Source organism: Heloderma suspectum, chromosome 4, assembly GCF_057233095.1.
Source record: "Heloderma suspectum isolate Gila_16-S chromosome 4, 16-S_ref, whole genome shotgun sequence".
Taxonomy (NCBI): domain Eukaryota; kingdom Metazoa; phylum Chordata; class Lepidosauria; order Squamata; family Helodermatidae; genus Heloderma; species Heloderma suspectum.
This window is the reverse complement of record NC_139461.1, coordinates 131,617,285-131,636,169: the sequence shown is the minus strand read 5'-3', so window position 1 is coordinate 131,636,169 and position 18,885 is coordinate 131,617,285. Positions and strand designations below refer to the sequence as shown.

The window sequence follows — 18,885 nt, the reverse complement described above, 5'->3', positions numbered from 1 at the left end:
GATAGAATGCATTTTTGTGGAAAGACACTCACAGCAAATAACACTGAGCACAACCCTGCCAGAGTGAAAGACTTTTGATACATTTCAGTGGGAGAGATTCACAGTTCATTCCAATACATGTCTACTAATAAGTAAGCATCACTGAATTCAATTAGACTTGTTCTCAGTAAGTGTATGTAGGACTGCAGCCAGAAGCATTTGCTTTACTCTCCCATTGAAATCAATGGCCTCTCTGGAAGGTGGGTGCGGGGGTTTGAATCCTAAGATAAGGAAGGTTCTCATCTTCTCCTTCCCCAGTATCCCCTTGTACCCCATCCCACATTGCTCTTGAGTGACCCCAACACGCCAGAAAGGCATTTTGGGGTTTGCAGGTGGCTGCAGCAGGGAGGAGGGAACAGAAAACTATTCTTCTGTTAAGTTCCTTTAAGGTGTAATCCTATGCATGTTTAGACAGAACAAAGTCCCACAACTCTTAGCATTCCCCAGGCAGAATGGGTGGCTAGGGAATGCTGGGAGTTGTAGGACTTTGTTCTGTATAGACATGCACGGGATTGTGCCCTAAGTCAACTTATATTAGGAGCCAATCCAATTTCTTGAAGTTTAAATAAAGAAGGTTCTTGAAGTAGAGCTCCTGGTAGAACACGAGTAAATACATTTGAGATATTTTTTCATGCATCGTACACTACGGATGTTATCCCCAACAGCCCAGTCGTATCTTTTAAAAGTAGAATGAGAAAAACCCTGTAGTAACTACATTAGGGTTTTGTATCTGAAGGGTTAAGACTGCACTCTTAAGCATACTTCCTAGAGAATTAGCCCCATTGAACTTAAGAAGGACATACAACTGAGAAAACAGTTTTGCCTTCTTACTCTTGCATCAGAACATGAATCTGCGAGAGACGTTCCTGAGCAGAAAATGCTTTCGTTGTACCTCTTTAAACGTACAAGGCACAGTGGTGTAGTGGTAAATTTTGAAGTGCAGTCGTTCTTCATGACAGTTCCCATAGCCACGCCCCCAAGGAGAGTCCAAAAATGCAGGCAGCTGCATTGATCCATATCAAGAAACCAGTTCTAGCGGCTTTCATGTCCACCAGGAGCAAATCTTTTGTAAAGCTAATGGGTCTTAATTGCCCATTCAAGACCAAGCCACCCCCAAATACTTTGCATTACAACAGGGAACCATATAGTGTTGTCAAAATTCATTCCCTCCCAGGTACTGCTGGGATTGCAGTTAAGCTCAGAGGGAACGTGTCAACTTCCCTTATAATCAAAAAGTGCTGGGAGCGCTGGCTCCACTACACCACTGACAGGGCATTATTAAATGTTATGTGGGCCTGACACTAGTGAAGCCCACGAGTAACTGTTCTACTACAGTCTGCATAATTTTGGTCCAGATCTTTCATAACCCTGGGCATTTCATATACCCCCCACTGTGGCCATGATCTGGCCAAAGTTAAGCGCTCTTAAGTCCCACTGATTTCATCCTAGTCCATGTAACAGCATCTTCTCATTGGTGCCTGTTTTTTTCCTCCTTCCCTGCCCTTATCTGTCCCCCCCCCACCCATCTAAATGGAGATTGTAAGTTCTTTGGGGCAGAGACTGGTCTTTTTTGTCGATGTTACTCTATAACATGCCACATATATTGCTGCCAATGTATCAACAATAAGAGAGGGTTTGGCTAGTTCTATTTTAAAGCTGGCTGCCATTTCCAGATGGCAACTTCACTGCTGTTACACCTGTTTTGTAGTTATACTTGGATAGTTGATCACCACTGTAGGTGTCTAATGACTGGATTGGGACTGTTGGCATTAGATTCTCCACTTTGCTCCACTATCAGTGTACCAAAGTCATCAGCTGCAATGCTATTTATTGTCTCACTCTTCTCAACACATGATTTCAAATCCCATTTTCTTATCTCCCCGTGTTACTCTTGCTCTAAAATATGTATGAGAATCAGGCTAAAAGAAGTCATTTAACGATGTCATAATAAGGCTGCCATAATGTGAATTTGCAGAGTTTAAAATTCATCCTCTCTGTTGCCTAATATCAGCATGGTAAATAGTCTGAGCCTGCGTATCTATCTATCTATCTATCTATCTATCTATCTATCTATCTATCTATCTATCTAAAGAATTTCATGCCAAGATGTATCTGCAGTTTGGATGAATTATGCAGATGAAACAAATCTTTCTCCCTCTCTATTGATGTCTCTCTTGTGTGCATATACACACAAACACACACACAGTTGTATTTCAGCTGTTCGATGAGCAGAGGCAAGGGGCTTGAATACCCTGCATTGGCCTGATCCATGGAAATCTGACTCTTTCTGAGATTTCCCCATGCATTGTTCACACATTTCCAAGTACATCTTTGCAGCCTTAAGGTCTAGAAACTTGTCTTTGCTTTAAAAAGAAAATAGAAGAAAGCAACATGAGGTTCTCAGATGTGGGATTCAGCACCCAGTGGTACCAATTTATGCATTCGCATGGAGTGATGTGGAATTCATACAGCCCTGTCTAATGGCTTACCCAGGCAAATGCCAGAATGGATGTATGACATCTCTTACTCCCATGAACTTTTTAGGGTTACATGGTTTCCCCAGTCCTGTAATTATATGATTAAAACATTTGATGAAATGGAGAGGTCTACAGGTACCCCACTGTTCTTTTTAACAATCCATGCTGCCATACAGAAGAACTATATGCACTTCTCTCACCTTTCGACCTGCTGCTGCTGCAATGAAAAATATCCAGCTGACTAGGGAAATGCGGCCCCACAAATAGCAATATTCATTGGTGCAAAGCTTTACTATGTTCAGCATCTGGATCATAAAATGCAACACATGTTCGAGACGGTTATGGGAAACAAACCCTTATCTCATTAGGAAATCACTGGGGACATCCTATAATTGTAAACTTTCTGTGTTAAAGGCCCAGGGCTTTTGGTAAAACATATTATTGCTTGGAGTCATTTTCTGCAAAGCACAGGCATTCTGGTTCAGTGCAGAGGGCTTCAAATTTCTCCTGGATGAGATTAGCATGACATATAGATGCCAATATCACTACATCAGCAACGAAGGTTATCACAAGACTGATTAGAAGTGCTAGCTTTGTTGACTTCTTTTCTTTTTGCATTATACATTTGCCTGTGGTGTTCAAAGAACATCATGGCTTGTTCTAGAAGTGTTATCCTTTGGGGCTGTAGCTGGAAAAAAATCGAAGAATACCTTGTTTACCATGGCATGGGATTTTATAGGCAGTACAGCAATCTGTTCCATATTTTGCATATCATCACCATCATTATCATCCCAGAACCATAAACATACATGATACTTTACAGTGCAACTTGAACCAACAGCTTTTGGGGGTGGACTTGGCCTATTCCTACTCTAAACCCTCCTGTGATGTTGGATAACTTGGGTAGGGCTGCACCCCCAGGAGCTTACAAGGACACATCTATTGAGGTGTGACAGGGGGTGAACAGAGCAGCTTCAAAAGTAGCTTACAATCTGAATTTTGAGAGAGGGGATGATAACAGAGGGAGGGGAGGGGAGAAAAGATTGGTGAGGCTAACAGAAAGATAATGCCCAAATGCAGTCACATTTACTTAGGGTTAGGACCGAGGTATACATGCCATTAAATGGTGCACAGTGAGGGAGCATTTAAATTTTTCTCTCTATTCCACAACCCCGCTGAACATTCCCCCACCAAGCTGAAATAAGCCCTGGGAGGGAAGCTTCTGTTGGTGCCCTTAGTTTCAGGGACAAAACAGATGGTTTGCACAATCAAGCAGCCCATTGTGGCTTATTTAAGGCATAGTGGGCTGCGGCATGTGCAAGCAGCCATTTTGAATATTCAAACTGTGACTGTGGCTTGTCATGTTGTCTGAACCCAGTGAGTGTGGTTGTTGGCATGGTTAATGAACCACGAACAACCCTAAAACAGCCCATGGGTTCGGGGTAGTTTGTTAACCATGTCTATAACCCACCTTCGCTGGGTTTGGACAATGTGAGAAGCCATGGTTGTGACTTGAATCTTGAAAAGCCACCCGGCATGCGCTACAACCCACTGTAGCTTAAATAAATCATGGTGGGCTGCAGTGATCGTGTGAACCTGGTCATTATTGTATATCTATATGTAGTGGCTACATCTTTTTTGTTTTCATTTTGACTCTAGAGTAGGTGCAGAGAGCCCTATCTGGATTAGGACCCTAGAGTGGGGGTGGGGCTTTAAAGATCCGGATTGGCCCCCCTGTGCCTACTCTAGAACAATAAAAAAAGATGTGAACGAATTCAAAAAGATGACTTTGTTGGTACCATAGAATATCTTTAAATTCCAAAGCTGAAATTTGATTATTTTCTGTGAGTGTGCATTGCATTTATATTTTATGTGATGAGTTTATAATATGTTGTATAAATTTTTAAATAAAAAGAAAAAAGAAAAAAAAAGAAATGTCTGTTTCGGTCCTCAGTGGAGGATGAACTCTCTCATTGGCTTGATCTTCCTCCCACTGGTGAAACCTGGTGTACTATCAAAGCTTTTGCGTGAGGGGTGAGAAATTTTTACTTTAAAACGAGAGAGTCATTTATAACCGCATCATGCTATAAGAGCGCAATCCTTTGGCCACTAGACAGCAGTTAAACAGCCATAGGATTGTTCAGTCTCTGGGAACTGACCCCGGAGCCTGTGCTCTGAGGTCGGTTCCTGGAAAACCGCCCCCCTGCCCCCCGTCACCTTGTAGGCGGTGCGGATTGTCCCCGGGCTCCAGGCTTGGGTGAGCAATGTGGAGCGGGGTGAAAGGGGGCATTTCTGGAGGCGGGGAGTGTGGAAGTGCCAGTACGATGCTTCCTATGCGTCATCCAGCCTCCCCCCCACTCCAAAGTCCCACAGCTAGACAGCCGAAATTGGCCCTCTAGCTGCGAATGTAGGGTGGCCGGAGCACGGAGAAGATCCCCTCTGTGCTCCTCCTGCCCCACATTGGATAGGTGGTTGCCTCCGAGTTCGGGGGTGGTCGCCTACCCCATTAGGATTGCTCCCTAAATATCTGAAACAGCAAGGACATGTCTACTGAGGTGTTGCAGAGGATGAACAGAGTGGCTGCAAATAAATCTATAACACCACTTAATAAACCAAGCGGCTTAATCGATCTCTTCACTGCTGAGAAAGGGAGAAAGTAAGGAACTATTGCCGGAGCGAAAGGCAAATGCTGATATTAAGCGGAGATGGGATGGGACGGAATGCTGTCTCTACAACAGAAGGGGTAGAAAGCTAAAGCATCAGAGCATTTTCAGAGTTCTAGACCTGATTTCCCTGTGGTTGGTAGAGGGGAAATCTCTCAACTTGCAACCTGGAGGATATTGGGGTGGTACAATGCAGGGAATTCTCAGCTTTTTTCCTGCCAACCTTGCACCATGCTGGTTGAGCTCATCCTATAAACTCCATAGTCAGCATCTAATATTTGATAGGGGCCATATTTTTAACTGAGCAAGAGCTGAAGAGCCTGCAACATTAGCTCTGCCCACTGGCTCACTCCTAAACAAGCCAAAACATAGGCAAAGGGCTCTTAATCCTCTCACCTCTAATGTGAACAATAATGGAGGCTTTCGTAGAGATCGTTCAGTACTATTTCCCCTGTGTATTCGCTTGGGTGTAGGAGTGAACAGCTGTGGTATGTAATAAGAGGAGGGATCTGCCAAAGCCTCTTGCTGTTCATGCAGGAGGGGTTGTAGGAGATGGGTTTAAAGACTCCTGTATTTAAAGAGTGCCTGTATTTCCCCTTGGAGAAAGTGGCAGAAATGCATAACTGTGTGTTTTTCTCTTTGGCATCAGAACCTAAGCTGGTAGCCAAAGGGAAAGCTTTTGGAGTTGGATTTGGCCTGCCTTTCTCTAAACTTTCCTGTGATGTGAGATAACTTGCGTTGGGCTGGTTAGTCAGTGGCTAATAGCATAATCCTATGCATTTACTTGGAAGTAAGTTCCACTGTCTGCAGTGCGACTTACTGTCTCGTAAGTGTAGGATTGCAGCCTAAGACTGCAATCCTACACACACTGACCTGATTCGCATGTAATGACAACGCAAGAGTATGGGTTGTGTTGTTGTTGTTGTTGTTGTTGAATTATGGGCTGCATTGAATAATGGGTTGTTGTTTAATCATAGCTTGTTCTTATGTGTGAATCCTGCACTATGGTTTAACTATGAGTTGTTAACCAGGAACAACCCAGGAAGAGAATCCATGGTTTGTTGTTGGGTTGTGAACTCTGGGTTGTTCAAGGTTAACAACCCATAATTAAACCATAGTGCTGGGTTTTTACATAACGAGAACCTACGATTCAACAATAACCCACGATTCAATGGCAACTCACACTCAACCCCTACTTTGGGTTGTCGTTACAGCGAACCAGGTCACGGTGACCTGGTTTGCACATAACACTAACCTATAGTTTATTTAACCCATGGTTTGTTGAATTCTGGGTTGTGATGTGTGAACCTGGCTACATTAACAAAGCATGGTTTGTTAACCAGGAACAATCCAGAAAGAACTTATGGTTCATTGTTAGGTTGTGACATGGGTTGACATTACGTGTGAGCCCAGAACAGTAGGGTGTTTTGCCAGGCTACAGAGGTGGCAGGGAAGAGCGATAAAAAACCCCAGATCATCCCAAACGAGTGGAAAAGGTTCCCCCCCCCCAAACTTAATTGCTATGCAGAGGTGTGTGTGTTAATTCTTCCCTCCCCAGCTGCAATTGCCCTTGAAAAACACCCCCTGCATGGCAATTGAGCTGAGAAAAAAAGTCTTCAGTTGGCACCAATGGACACTCAGGGCTCTGGGGAATAGCTCTGGGGCCCTAGGAAATAGTTTTGGAAATAGATTCGGGGTCCTATGGGCCTAGGCCTTAGCAACAGCCTAAAAGGGTGTTTTCACAGGTGATGTTTAAAGCTATTTCTGAGCACCTCTCATGTCTGTAATTCAATAATTTATATAGACAGACATACACTTACATATGCAAGAGTTTACATTATTCATATATTCAATATATTACAATATTCATATTGGATTATTATAGTAGTCATGCATAAAGTAGATAGGAAAGATGAAGGCTCCATGCGGATTAAATGCTGGCCCTAGGACATTGATGAACCACGAGATCTATCCTCAGAAAGACAGAAGTCCCTCAATAGCATCCATCACACCATGCTGTTAGGCCGAATTTAAACGTGATGCTAGACATATATACAAAACTGCGTTGTGTGGTCGTCTGCGTAGCTGCTGTTATGTCTAAACTGGGCTGCTGGCACCTCCTGTGTTTGCAGTGCTGACACCTGAAGTAACCATGGCTGAGGGAATATTCTATTCTGGTGTGCTCATGCCGCACAGGTCAATACTAGCAACTCTGGCTAGATAGGATGCTGGCAGTGTAGGTCCTCAGCCCTCTGAGGGTTCTGTCTGGCTTTACACCTCCAGAGGTTCAACAGGGATATAGATGAGCAGCATAAATGTGACTTGGCGGCAGCCATTTTGGGGACTGTGCCCTTTGTTCACCCTTAGCTAGAGAAGTGCAAATCAGCAAAACTCGAGCTTGCCAAAGTTCTCCAAATTCCATCTTGAAGCTTATTCTGACTCATGTCTGTATCAGATTGTGAACTTTGTTTTTCCTTTTCACATGAAAATCTGTGTGTATTTTCATGCATATTTCCCCAAACATACACATCAGTTGTGCGCATCTTTGAAATGCACACATTCTTCTCCCATTGATTAAAGCGTATTTGTCCACATTTTTAAAAAGTACACATTTTTTCATGAGCATTTTGCAAATGTATGTGTGCTGCTGAACACATTTTTGGGGGTCTGTTAATCACATTGCAAGCTTGGAAATGTATGGACTTCAACCACGGTTTGTGTCTGAGTCTGTGTTCAGTCTGGAAGGTGCAAAGTGGGTAAATCTTGATAAAAAAAATGAACTAAATTGAATTTCTCATACATCCCAACCCACAGCCCTCTTCTCAGAGTGGCCCTCTTAACAAAAACATCTTGAATGCTGACCAGAGAATGTACAGTTAATTAAAAAGATATCCTTTGGTAAGATATGCTGCTAACCCTATGCTTAGTACCACACTGTGACCCTCCTGTTCACATATGACAAAACCTCTTTTCCTCCATAAAATATTCTGTGTGGGCATTTGCAGAAATTGGGATGTAGTGAGGAAAGCTGAGACTCCAAAATGACAAAGTTTTCTGAAGGACAGGAGGCCTAAGCAACAAGAATGGAAAATGGGAGAAGTGAGGAGGTTTCAGTATGGGGAACCAGGTAGCTATGATTATTTTGGAAAGGAAATGAAAAAGATAAGCAAGAGGGGAGGCCAAAGTAATGTGTAATGAAACAGTGGAAGCGGATATGGAGAAATGTGGTGTGACAGACCTACTATGGGAGAATGAACCAAAAAGAAGAAAAAAAGGGAAGTCGGGGAAATGCCAAGGGGAAGAAACTATTTCTTAACTTTCTAGTTTCAGGCAGAGTTGTTGCTGACAGGAGGTTTAGATGACTCTTCTGTTTTTACTGGCACGAGAAACCTTTCTTCCCCACCAGTTCTTTACTCAGTTGAATTTGTGTGGCTGAATATTTGCAAACACTGCAGTCCGCTGTCACTCAATCTGACAGGTGCCAAGCAGTCCCATCCTCTGCACCGCAGAGGGAAGGAGGTCCACCTGATAGCCCTCATCCAGTGGCTTCCTCACAAGCAAAGTGAGAGTGGTCAGGTGAGTCCTAAGCACCACTGAGAGACTGCCACCTCCTTTACATTCTTCCTTTCCAGCACTCTGATCTGAACAGCTTGAAAGAAACTTCACCCAAATTGGATTAAGTAACACTAACCTGCTTGGCTTCTATTGACTGTATACCTAATGCATAACCTAAAAGTAATCTTTAGCTTTGCTACTATTAGGACAACTACATATTTTTTTTGTTTTATCACTATATATTTTCATATTATTATGAGCTATCTTGGGTGCTTTTTGGGGTGTAAATTGTATGATTTTAAAAAAAATGAATGAATATATAAAAGCCATATCTTTTTACTTCTGCCATCTACCTTACAAGAGACCCATGTCTTCTGATTAGTGCTAGAGACAGATCTAAATAACTGCTGCATTTATGTTTTCAAAGGGTGAGCAGCTATTTCTTCTTTGTCCCTCAGATCTTTTTTGCAGCTAGCATGGTCCCTAATGAACAGTTCAATCTTCTACATGTCTACTCAGAAGTAAGCCCCATTGAGTTACATGATCCTGATTTGTAGAGGTTTACTAGCAGCCATGGGCTTCCCAGTTCAGATTGGGGCCATGGCATTATGGGAAAGGACTTAACCCTTTCCCCACATCATTTTTCCAGTGAAAATCCTCCCCAAGCTATTTGTCCCATGGGGCAAAACATACAAGTACCCATATAGCACCTGACTATATCAAACTACAGGTCATCATGTCCAGCAACTTTCTCTCTCTCTCTCCCCCCCCCTTCCCATTTAGTTTCTTGCTTAACATCTAGTTGAAGAAGAGCTCTGGTGAACTTGGAAGCTTTCTCACTGCTTTGAGATATCTTTTTTTCTCCTAAGGAAGGTTTTATGCTACCGTTGCTTTATAATGTAACTTTACAAATGCATTCTTGAAGCAACAGAGACTTGATAATATGCAACAAGCTGGTTTCTTCCACTGTTCCTTCAACATGAATGCAATTTTGATGCAGGCCTAATGAAATGTAGCCCTCCCAGGGTGTTCAAAGGTAGCCATGCCTTGTGTTGTTTTCCATGGTCTTAATCTCCGGATGCTTTCATCAGCTTCGTATAAATTCCTTTGGGCCACAATGTACTGGGAACTTTGCTGGGAAGCCCATTTGAAGCAGCTGGGACTTTCAGAGCTACAAGTGGGGGCCTCTTGCTTCAGCCTTTGTACTCTCCAACCCATGTCTCTCCACAGCTAGTTTCATTCACTGTTACTTCAACATGAATGCAGCTTAGCTGTGGACAGCGCCTGTTCCAGCCCCTTACCTTGGTATGAAGGCAAGGAGGGTGGGAAGAAAACCTTGCACTTGTTTCTGTGAATCTTGAGAGTTAATTAGAGCTTTGGAGGCTGGTTTGCAAGATTGCACCATCCCTTCGGGAGACTAAGACAACATCCTGCAGGAGCAACACTGGCACAAACCACCGCTCAGTGGTAGAGCACATGCTTGGCTCATTCGAAGTTCCAGGTTTAGACCCCATTTGGTATCTCTAGTTAAAAGAGAGCAGGGCTGGGAAAAAGACCTGACTTAGGTTTGGCATTTGACTGATTAAAAAAGGAAGGGGGAAATGTGGTCTCTTGACTAGTCCAAAATATGAGCATGCGTGTCAAATTATTACAACAGTAACAGAATAACAGATCAAATCGCCAACATTCACTGGATCATGGAGAAGGCAAGAGAATTCCAGAAAAATGTCTATTTCTGCTTCATTGACTACGCTAAAGCCTTTGATTGTGTGGATCACAACAAACTGTGGCAAATTCTTCAAGTGATGGGAGTACCAGACCACCTTACCTGTCTCCTGAGAAACCTGTACGAGGGTCAAGAAGCAACAGTAAGAACCAGACATGGAACAACCGAGTGGTTCAAAATTGGGAAAGGAGTACGACAAGGCTGCATATTGTCACCCTGCTTATTTAACTTATATGCAGAGTACATCATGAGAAATGCCGGGTTGGATGAATCAGAGGTCGGAATTAAGATTGCTGGGAGAATTATCAACAACCTCCGATATGCAGACGATACCACCCTAATGGCAGAAAGCGAAGAGGATCTCAAGAGCCTCTTGTTGAGGGTGAAAGTGGAGAGTGCAAAAGCTGGTTTGAAACTCAACATTAAAAAAACTAAGATCATGGCATCTGGCCCCATCACTTCCTGGCATATAGAAGGGGAAGAAATGGATGCAGTGACAGATTTTACTTTCTTGGGCTCCAAGATCACCGCAGACGGTGACTGTAGCCATGAAATTAAAAGACGCTTGCTCCTTGGGAGGAAAGCTATGGCAAACCTAGACAGCATAGTAAGAAGCAGAGACATCTCCTTGTCGACAAAGGTCCGTCTAATCAAAGCTATGGTTTTCCCAGTAGTAATGTACGGCTGTGAGAGCTGGACTATAAGGAAGGCTGAGCGCCGAAGAATTGATGCTTTCGAACTGTGGTGCTGGAGAAGACTCTTACGAGTCCCCTGGACTGCAAGGAGGTCAAATCAGTCCATCCTAAAGGAAATCAACCCTGAGTGCTCATTGGAAGGACAGATACTGAAGCTGAAGCTCAAATATTTTGGCCACCTAATGCGAAGAGAAAACTCTCTGGAAAAGACCCTGATGCTGGGAAAGACTAAGGCAAAAGGAGAAGGGGACGGCAGAGGATGAGATGGCTAGATAGCATCACCGATGCAATGAATATGAACTTGAGCACACTCCGGGAGAGAGCGCAGGACAGGAAGGCCTGGAGTGCTATGGTCCATGGGGTCACGAAGAGTCGGACATGACTGAACGACTGAACAACAACAAAACAGAATAACGCTAGGTACATGGATGTCTGTCTTTTAGAAGATGCTGGAATTTAATCCATCTCAAGAGCTTCATGGAGTACCATGCCAGATCATGGGGTGGCTCCTTCTCCCCAGAGCCTATGGTGGTCACCTGGGCCACTGTGTTGACTGGAACATAGGCAGCTGCCTTATACCGAGTCAGTCCCTTTGTCCATCTAAGACCAGTATTGTTGACACTGACTGGCTGCGGCTCTCCAGGGTTTCAGGCAGGAATTTTTCCAGCCCTACCTGGAGATGCTGGGGATTGAACCTGGGACCTTCTGTGTGCAAAGCATGTGTTCTGCCAAAGAGCTACGGCCCTTCCCAAAGGGCCTATTTATGCGTGTTTGTGCAGAAGGAGAGGAGGCTGATCATAGAGTAGGGTTGTGTGTGTATGTTATCTCGACTCGTTCTGGCCTGAAGAACACTTGCCCCTGAGATGAAATGACTCTTGTTCCAAAACACCCACCCCTTGTTTATATAGTTGTGTGTGCGCCTGTCACATAAGAAGCAGTACTTCACTGGCTGCTTTTGCCTTGGGTAGCATTGCTGTCCCAGGCCATGGAAGCACACACACCACATGCCACTTCCGATTGGGCAAGTACTCCTCCCTCCTGGCTAAGGATGGATGGACTCGCCTGCGCCCACCAAGCGGGAGTGGTTGCCGAGCTGCTGCCGCGGCCCGTCCCTGCTCACTGGACTGTGCAGCGCTCAACAAGCGTGCATGCAAGTGCCCCACAGCTCTGCGAGCGGGGTCTGGGGGTCAGGCAAAGGGGAGTCTGCTGGACTCCCAGACTCAGTCAGGCGCTTGCAACATCCCTACTCCTGGCATGAAATGTCTTTGGATCAGGCTTCTTCAACCTGGCAGCCTCCAGGTGTTTTTGGACTACAACTCCCATCAGCCCCAGCCAGCTTGGCAAGTGGTTGGGGGTGATTGGGGCTACAGGCAAAAGCATCTGGAAGGTGCCAGGCTGGGGAAGGCTAAAATGCCTTTCCTCGGATGTATTCTCCAATGCAGCCTCCAAACTTTCCCCATACACCTGAATGAGAGCCTTTCAGTTCCGTGGGTAGCTGCTGCTAGCCACAAGAGCCACGGTTGGCCTGACTGGCAGGATATAATTTTTAGAATAAATGCATACAAGCACAATGTTAAATGGGCTCGAATAGGGAGTTCAGGTGGGGGCAAAACCTGACCCTAAACATTGTGGTCACACAGCCACCACCCCCATTACTAGGGGCAGGTTTTGCTTTCATCCCATATTGCACATTTACTTAATCCTCATCAAACACATGGATTCCATTCACTCTTATCGATAAAAATAAAGTACTACACTTTACTGGGTGTACCACTGTGGGGGTGGCAAAGCCTGCTCCCCTGACACTAGGCAACCTGCCAGACTTCATTGACCATGGCCTTATTGGGGGTGAGGGGGAATTTATCTCTTGTGTGCAGAGTATGTATTTTTGGGGTCCCTTTCTCTTGAAACAGAGAAAGATACACTTGGCCTTCCTCTCTCCCCCTACTTCTCACTCCAATCGTAATGACGGGCATTTTGCTGGTCATGTCAAAAAACATAAGCAAAAAACTTGGAAAAAACAAAAAGCAAAAAACTTGGAAAAGTGGAAGAGGCACATCAAACAAAAGCATGCTTGTGTTATCCAAGCATTGCCAGGCAAACAAATAGAGGCTTAATTGGGGATTGGCTATCTGGAAGCAAATATAGCTCTCGCTATTGTTTAAAATCTTTGTTCCTGCTGATTTGCAAAACTGCTCTGAAGTGCAATGTGACTGGATGGGCATGAATGAAACATTGCTTTCTTTATATAATAAGCGCACAGTGACCTACATGGGCAGGTTGCGAGAAATGGGGTGGCTCTAATGTTGTTAGGCATCAGTGACTGTATGCTCCTGATGTCCCTTCTTGTGGCTTGTGCAGAGCCCATTTTGATTTTGGTGCACTATTCAGAAACTTTCGTAGAAGCTGTTATCCTCATAACGCTTTCTCTGGAGGAGCCAAATGGCCGCTTACGAGTTGGCACAAGAGGTTATAGGATCACTGCATCAAGTGGCTGATCAGAGTATCCACTGTTTAATAAAGAGATGGACATCCTTGTACCCACAGTGAAAACTGTGATCTCCTGAACTTATCTGGGGCTCACAAATCTCACTGCAAGTAAGAGCTGCCAGATCCTCTTCTAATGTTTAGCACTGACAAGGCAAATTTCCACCACCTATTATCCAACGGACTGAGGACCTTGCTACTCTTTCCATATTAGAATGTGCATCTGTCAAAGTTCCCCTTATGAGCTGGACCCCCTGAGCAACTCCGTAAGGATCTCTTGCCTCCTTAAGAGTCCCACCTTCCTTCTTTTACCTTCCCCTTTCCAATAACGTGCGGTTTAGGCTGTAGACATGGGGTGATTGACACCTGGGGTTTAACATAACAGTTTACTGGCAAATTAAAACAAGCCAATTACAAGTAAAGGTATTTACAGAATAGAGCTGAGTGATACAAAAGACATGAAAGGAAAATAAAAGTTGCAAAAACGCTAGTTCCCCTACTCTAGCTGCATTTAGGCTTCTCCAGGTTGCTTCTTCCTGCTCTCTCTTCAAGTTTTGGTCTTCCTCTCTCTCTGGTTTTCCTCTCCTATCTCACTGGCTCTCTCCCCCTTTTTATACCCTCCTTCCCCAAAACTGAAATTACAGTCTCAAACCTGAAGAAAGGAAACCTAACTCAGGAAAATGAAACTTAACCAGGGAAGTGAAACTGCTCTTCTCAGGGTTACCCCCTCCCAACAAACCCTCCCAGGCCTCAAGGGCTTTTTACCTTGCCTCTGTAGGCCTCAAACCTTCACAGCATCTTACCATTGTCAGCTTCTCTCAAACACCTACTTGGATATTTGGGCTGCATATTTTAATATGTATGTGTAAATACCTCTAGTCTTCGTTTAGTTCAAACCCCATCCCATCTCTATCCCCTTGTTTTCTCCTCCTCGCCCTTTGTTTTGTTGCGTATATAAATGTTAAAAATCAAATAAAAACTATTAAGAACAACCCCTCCCCTCAGTTCATCTTCTAATGTTACAGGGTATGTGGGGAAATACACAGGCCATGATTCAAGGCCTGCATTTGCAGCATTTTAACAGTAAAAGCTAAGTTATGTCATTCCCTCTCCCCGTCACATCCTGTCTTAATTTCATAAGGACATAAGAAGAGCCTGGCTGGATCAGACCAAATGTTCATCTAGTCCAGCATTCTGTTCACACAGTGGTCAGCCGGATGTCCACAGAAAGCCCACAAGCAGGACTTGAGCACAACAGCACTCTCCTGCTTGTGTTCCCCAGCAACTGGCACATGGAAGCATACTGCCTCTGATTCTGGATGCTGATACTTCTTAATGGAAATCAAGTCAATGTTCAGATACAACAAGGGACTCCAACATAATGCAAGTCCGGCTCTTTGCACCCAAGCTGCCATGTGATGGGAGGAAGGGAATACAGGAACACAGGAAGTTGCCTTATACTGAGTCAGACTGTTGGTCCATCTAGCCCAGCATTGTTGATGCTGACTGGCTGTGGCTCTCCAGGGTTTCAGGCAGGAATGTTTCCAGCCCTGCCTAGAGATACTGGTGATTGAACCTGGGACCTTTTGCATGCGAAGCGTGTGCTCTACCTCTGAGCTAAGAACGTGAGGCCACAGCACTGGGCCATGGGTTCCTAAAGCACTTTATATCTTGATTGATGGTCCAAATGTGGCCATAAGCTTACCAGGTCAGACACTTTCAAAATGAAGGATGTGATGTCTAAAATAAGGGAGGGCAATTTGCTTACCTGGAGTGAACTTAGTGATACATGTGGAGAGTTCTGCTCACCTTTAGAAATTTTGAGGGGTGTTGAAAAGAAGGGAGATAAGGTTAGTTAAATTTCTCAAGAATGTGGAGGTTGGCCATTTCTATCCAATTGTATACATTTATACCTTGGGGAGGGGGGAAGTAATTCCTCTTACTCCTCCTCCTAGACTCTGGAGGGGAATCTTAGTTTCCTCCGAGGGTTACAGTGATGGTTTGAATGGCATGTGAAAGAAGATGAACAGGAAGCTCACACCAAGAGCAATATTGAGCAGAATGCACACCCTGACAGAAGGTTGTCTCTCAAGTACATAGTGCAAGTTTGTTGTGGGCATATGTATGCTATGGATTTAAACTGGTTTAACCATCAGTTCCTCTCTCCAAAGGGAAGCTGTGGCAGTGAAACAAGTATAAAACTCTTGATGCTTGTAGTGTTGATATGGCCCCGGTCTGCAACTGAGGTCATCGGAGGGCTTGTTCCTGGTTGTTCCACATGGACCTATTGCCTGATTGGAGTCCACCAGGAGAAGAGCCTTCAATGTGGTGGCCCCCTTTCTCTGGAATTCCCTGCCCCTGGAGGTCAGGCAGGCCACCAACACTGCATTGTTTCTGGCACGTCCTGAAAACAGCACTGTTCCAGGAGGCATTCCTTAATTGACCAAATATGGTTTTTATTGGCATTGTGTTTTTAAACAAGTATAATTTTAATGTGGTGTTTTAATCTTTTTATTCTCTTACTGTTTTATTTCTTGTGAAATCTGTTCTAGATATGGAGTGGTATATAAATATTGTAAATAAATAAAATAAAATAAATAAACTGTAAAATCACTGGGTTGGATCCAGACTAAGTCATGTTTTAGTCATGGCTAACTTTGTTTGGTTCAGCCCACCCGTCTCCGTCACTATAGCAAATTCCAGTACTGCTCTTCCTGTTGTGTGAGAAGAGCAGACTCATATAGGTGCTTGTTTTCCTAGCTGATACACGGTGATGTTATTTTGGGGGTAACCCTCTCTCCTTTCTTGTTTCCAGGGCTCCAACATGGGAGGCAAGCTGAGCAAGAAGAAGAAGGGCTACAATGTGAACGACGAAAAGGCTAAGGACAAGGACAAGAAGGCTGAGGGAGCAGGCGCAGAGGAGGGGGAGGCTCCAAAGGAGAACGAGCAGAGCCAGCAGACCACAACGGAGACCACGGAAGTGAAGGAGAATAACAAAGAGGAGATGGGCGACAAGGATGCCTCAGTGGATGGCAGCAAGGCCGAAGAAAAGGAAGGGGAGAAAGAGAAAGGGAGCCAGGAAGAGCCCAAGAAAGCTGACCCAGAGAAGCCAGAGGCTGTAGTCGACACAAAGGTGGAGCCTCCGAAGAACAATGAGCAGCAGGCGCCCAAGCAAGAGGAGCCGAGCTCAGCCGCTCCCCCGGCCAGCAGTGACGTGCCTAAACCCTCTGAGCCCAGCGGCGATGCAAAAGCTTCCCAGCCTTCAGAAGTCACAGCTACTAGTAAAGTAGATGACAAGGGCAAAGAGGAAGGGGAGGCCAAAAAGACTGAGGCTCCTGCAGTACCTGCAGCCCAAGAAACTAAAAGTGAAGTGGCCCCAGCTTCAGACTCAAAACCTAGCAGCAGCGAGGCTGCGCCTTCTTCCAAGGAGACCCCGGCAACAACAGAAGCACCTAGTTCTACTCCGAAGGCCTCAGAGCCTGCAGCCCCGCCAGAGGAAGCGAAACCATCCGACGCTCTGGCAACTAATTCGGATCAAACCATAGCAGCGAAAGATTAAATTGGACAGCCTGTTGGGAAACAAAACAAAACAAACAAAAATTTAACCACTTAAAACAACCTGTGTCTTTTTTTTTTTTTAATTCTCTTTTTTTCAGCTCTACTAACTTGTTTCAGATCTGAAATAACAATATGTATTGCCCAGGAAAAATAAAAAGGGAAGAAATTAAAACAAAAACGGATTGTCCCATTAAGTTTGAGAGGGAGGGAGGGGGTGGGACGGGGTGGGGTGGGATGGTTGCTCTGGCGGGAGAATCCAAATAGTATTTTTGTGGGGGAAATATCTCTATACTTTCTGCCAATATTACAAGCAAAATCCTGTATTTCAATTAGTAATTACAATAAGAAAACAATACAGATGTCTGAAAGTGCAGCACCTCTTTTTTGTACCTGAACTGCTGTAAATGCACTCCACCAATCTTTTGATCTTTTCTTTTCTTCCTTTTCTCTAATGGGGGTTTGGGAGTGATGATGTAATTGATTCTGCCCTCTGGGCCAGTGCCACACCAATCAGATCTTTATGAAAGCAGTATTTCCTGTGGGTTTTTTTTTAATTTACAGCCTTTATCATTTTGTATTTTTTATGCAGTGGATGAATGGCCACTTTCAGATAAAACTCACGTAGCTGTCCACATTTTTTCCTCAATGCCAATCCTCCGATCCTTCTTCCTCTCCAAATATTTTTGGGAGTTAAAAAAAGTTAAAAAGCATTCTCATCCTACTTAGCCTACCTAGATTTCTCATGACGAGTTTAATGCATGTCCGTGGTTGGGTGCACCTGTAGTTCTGTTTATTGGTCAGTGAAAATGAAAAAAAAAGTCTGCGTTCATTGCAGTTCCAGTTTCTCTTCCATTCTGTGTCACAGACACCAATACACCACTCATTGGAAAAACAAATGAAAAAGCAAAATGTACAATGGATGCATTGAAATTATATGTAATTGTATAAATGGTGCAACAGTAATAAAAATTAAATAATTTAAAAACATCTAAGGTGTTAGTGGTTGCAAATTTATTTAGATTAACTCTTCTTGCTTTTGTATAGTGAAAAATATTTGTTAGTGGTCCCTTTCCTCTAGCTATGAAATCCAGGGTGTTATGCACCAGAGGGGCCTGGTGCCTCTCTATAGGGACAAAGCTTCTCAGAGGAAAAGAAAGAGGATCTGGATCTCCCCAGTTTTAGGCCTTTTCCCCAGAACGTTGGTCAGGCTGAGGTATCTAACCGGGGGGGAGACAAAATCAGAGGGACAAGCTGAGGCCAGTTCCCTAAAGGCAACCCAGGTGGGAGCAGAGAGAGAACTTGGCAGTAGGATTGGTGGGGCCGAGGAAGCAGAGAAAGCCTCGCACAGGAAGCAAAGCAAGAACAGGGCAGGCCGAGGAGCTGTCTATATGATCTGCACATGGTAGGTGCTTTGTTGCACAGACACAATCTAGTAAGAGGAAAGGAAAAATGTCAGTCATGACAAGGATAGGCAGTGACCAATGGGGGTGGAGGGAGAGCAAGGCAAAGAGCCTGTAAAGCTACGTTTGCCCAGTGAGGCCTGTGGTTTTCCATGGAGAGGCAATGGCTCCAGCCCAGGTCCCCAAAGGACTACCTTCCAATTCCACCTGTGGTTGCTGTCACCAGACGGCATTTCGACTCAGGTGGGCCATTTCTCTGACCCACATTGCCAATTTTTCCCTTCG

General features: G+C 44.4%; 1 protein-coding gene across 3 annotated transcripts in view; it reads left to right on the top strand.

The window, feature by feature from the left end:
• Window positions 1–18,185, top strand: part of BASP1 (brain abundant membrane attached signal protein 1) — a 96,337-nt gene extending 78,152 nt beyond the window's left edge. For 2 of the 3 annotated variants that reach the window (XM_084850559.1, XM_084850561.1), the window contains one exon: window positions 16,458–18,185. In XM_084850559.1, coding sequence (XP_084706685.1) covers window positions 16,458–17,201 — 744 coding nt within the window. In that variant the 3' untranslated portion in view covers window positions 17,202–18,185. Of the gene's footprint in view, window positions 1–8,574; window positions 8,756–16,457 lie in introns of those variants that run through there. The other variant, XM_084850560.1, reaches the window with a different exon arrangement.
• The last annotated feature ends 700 nt before the right edge of the window (window positions 18,186–18,885 follow it).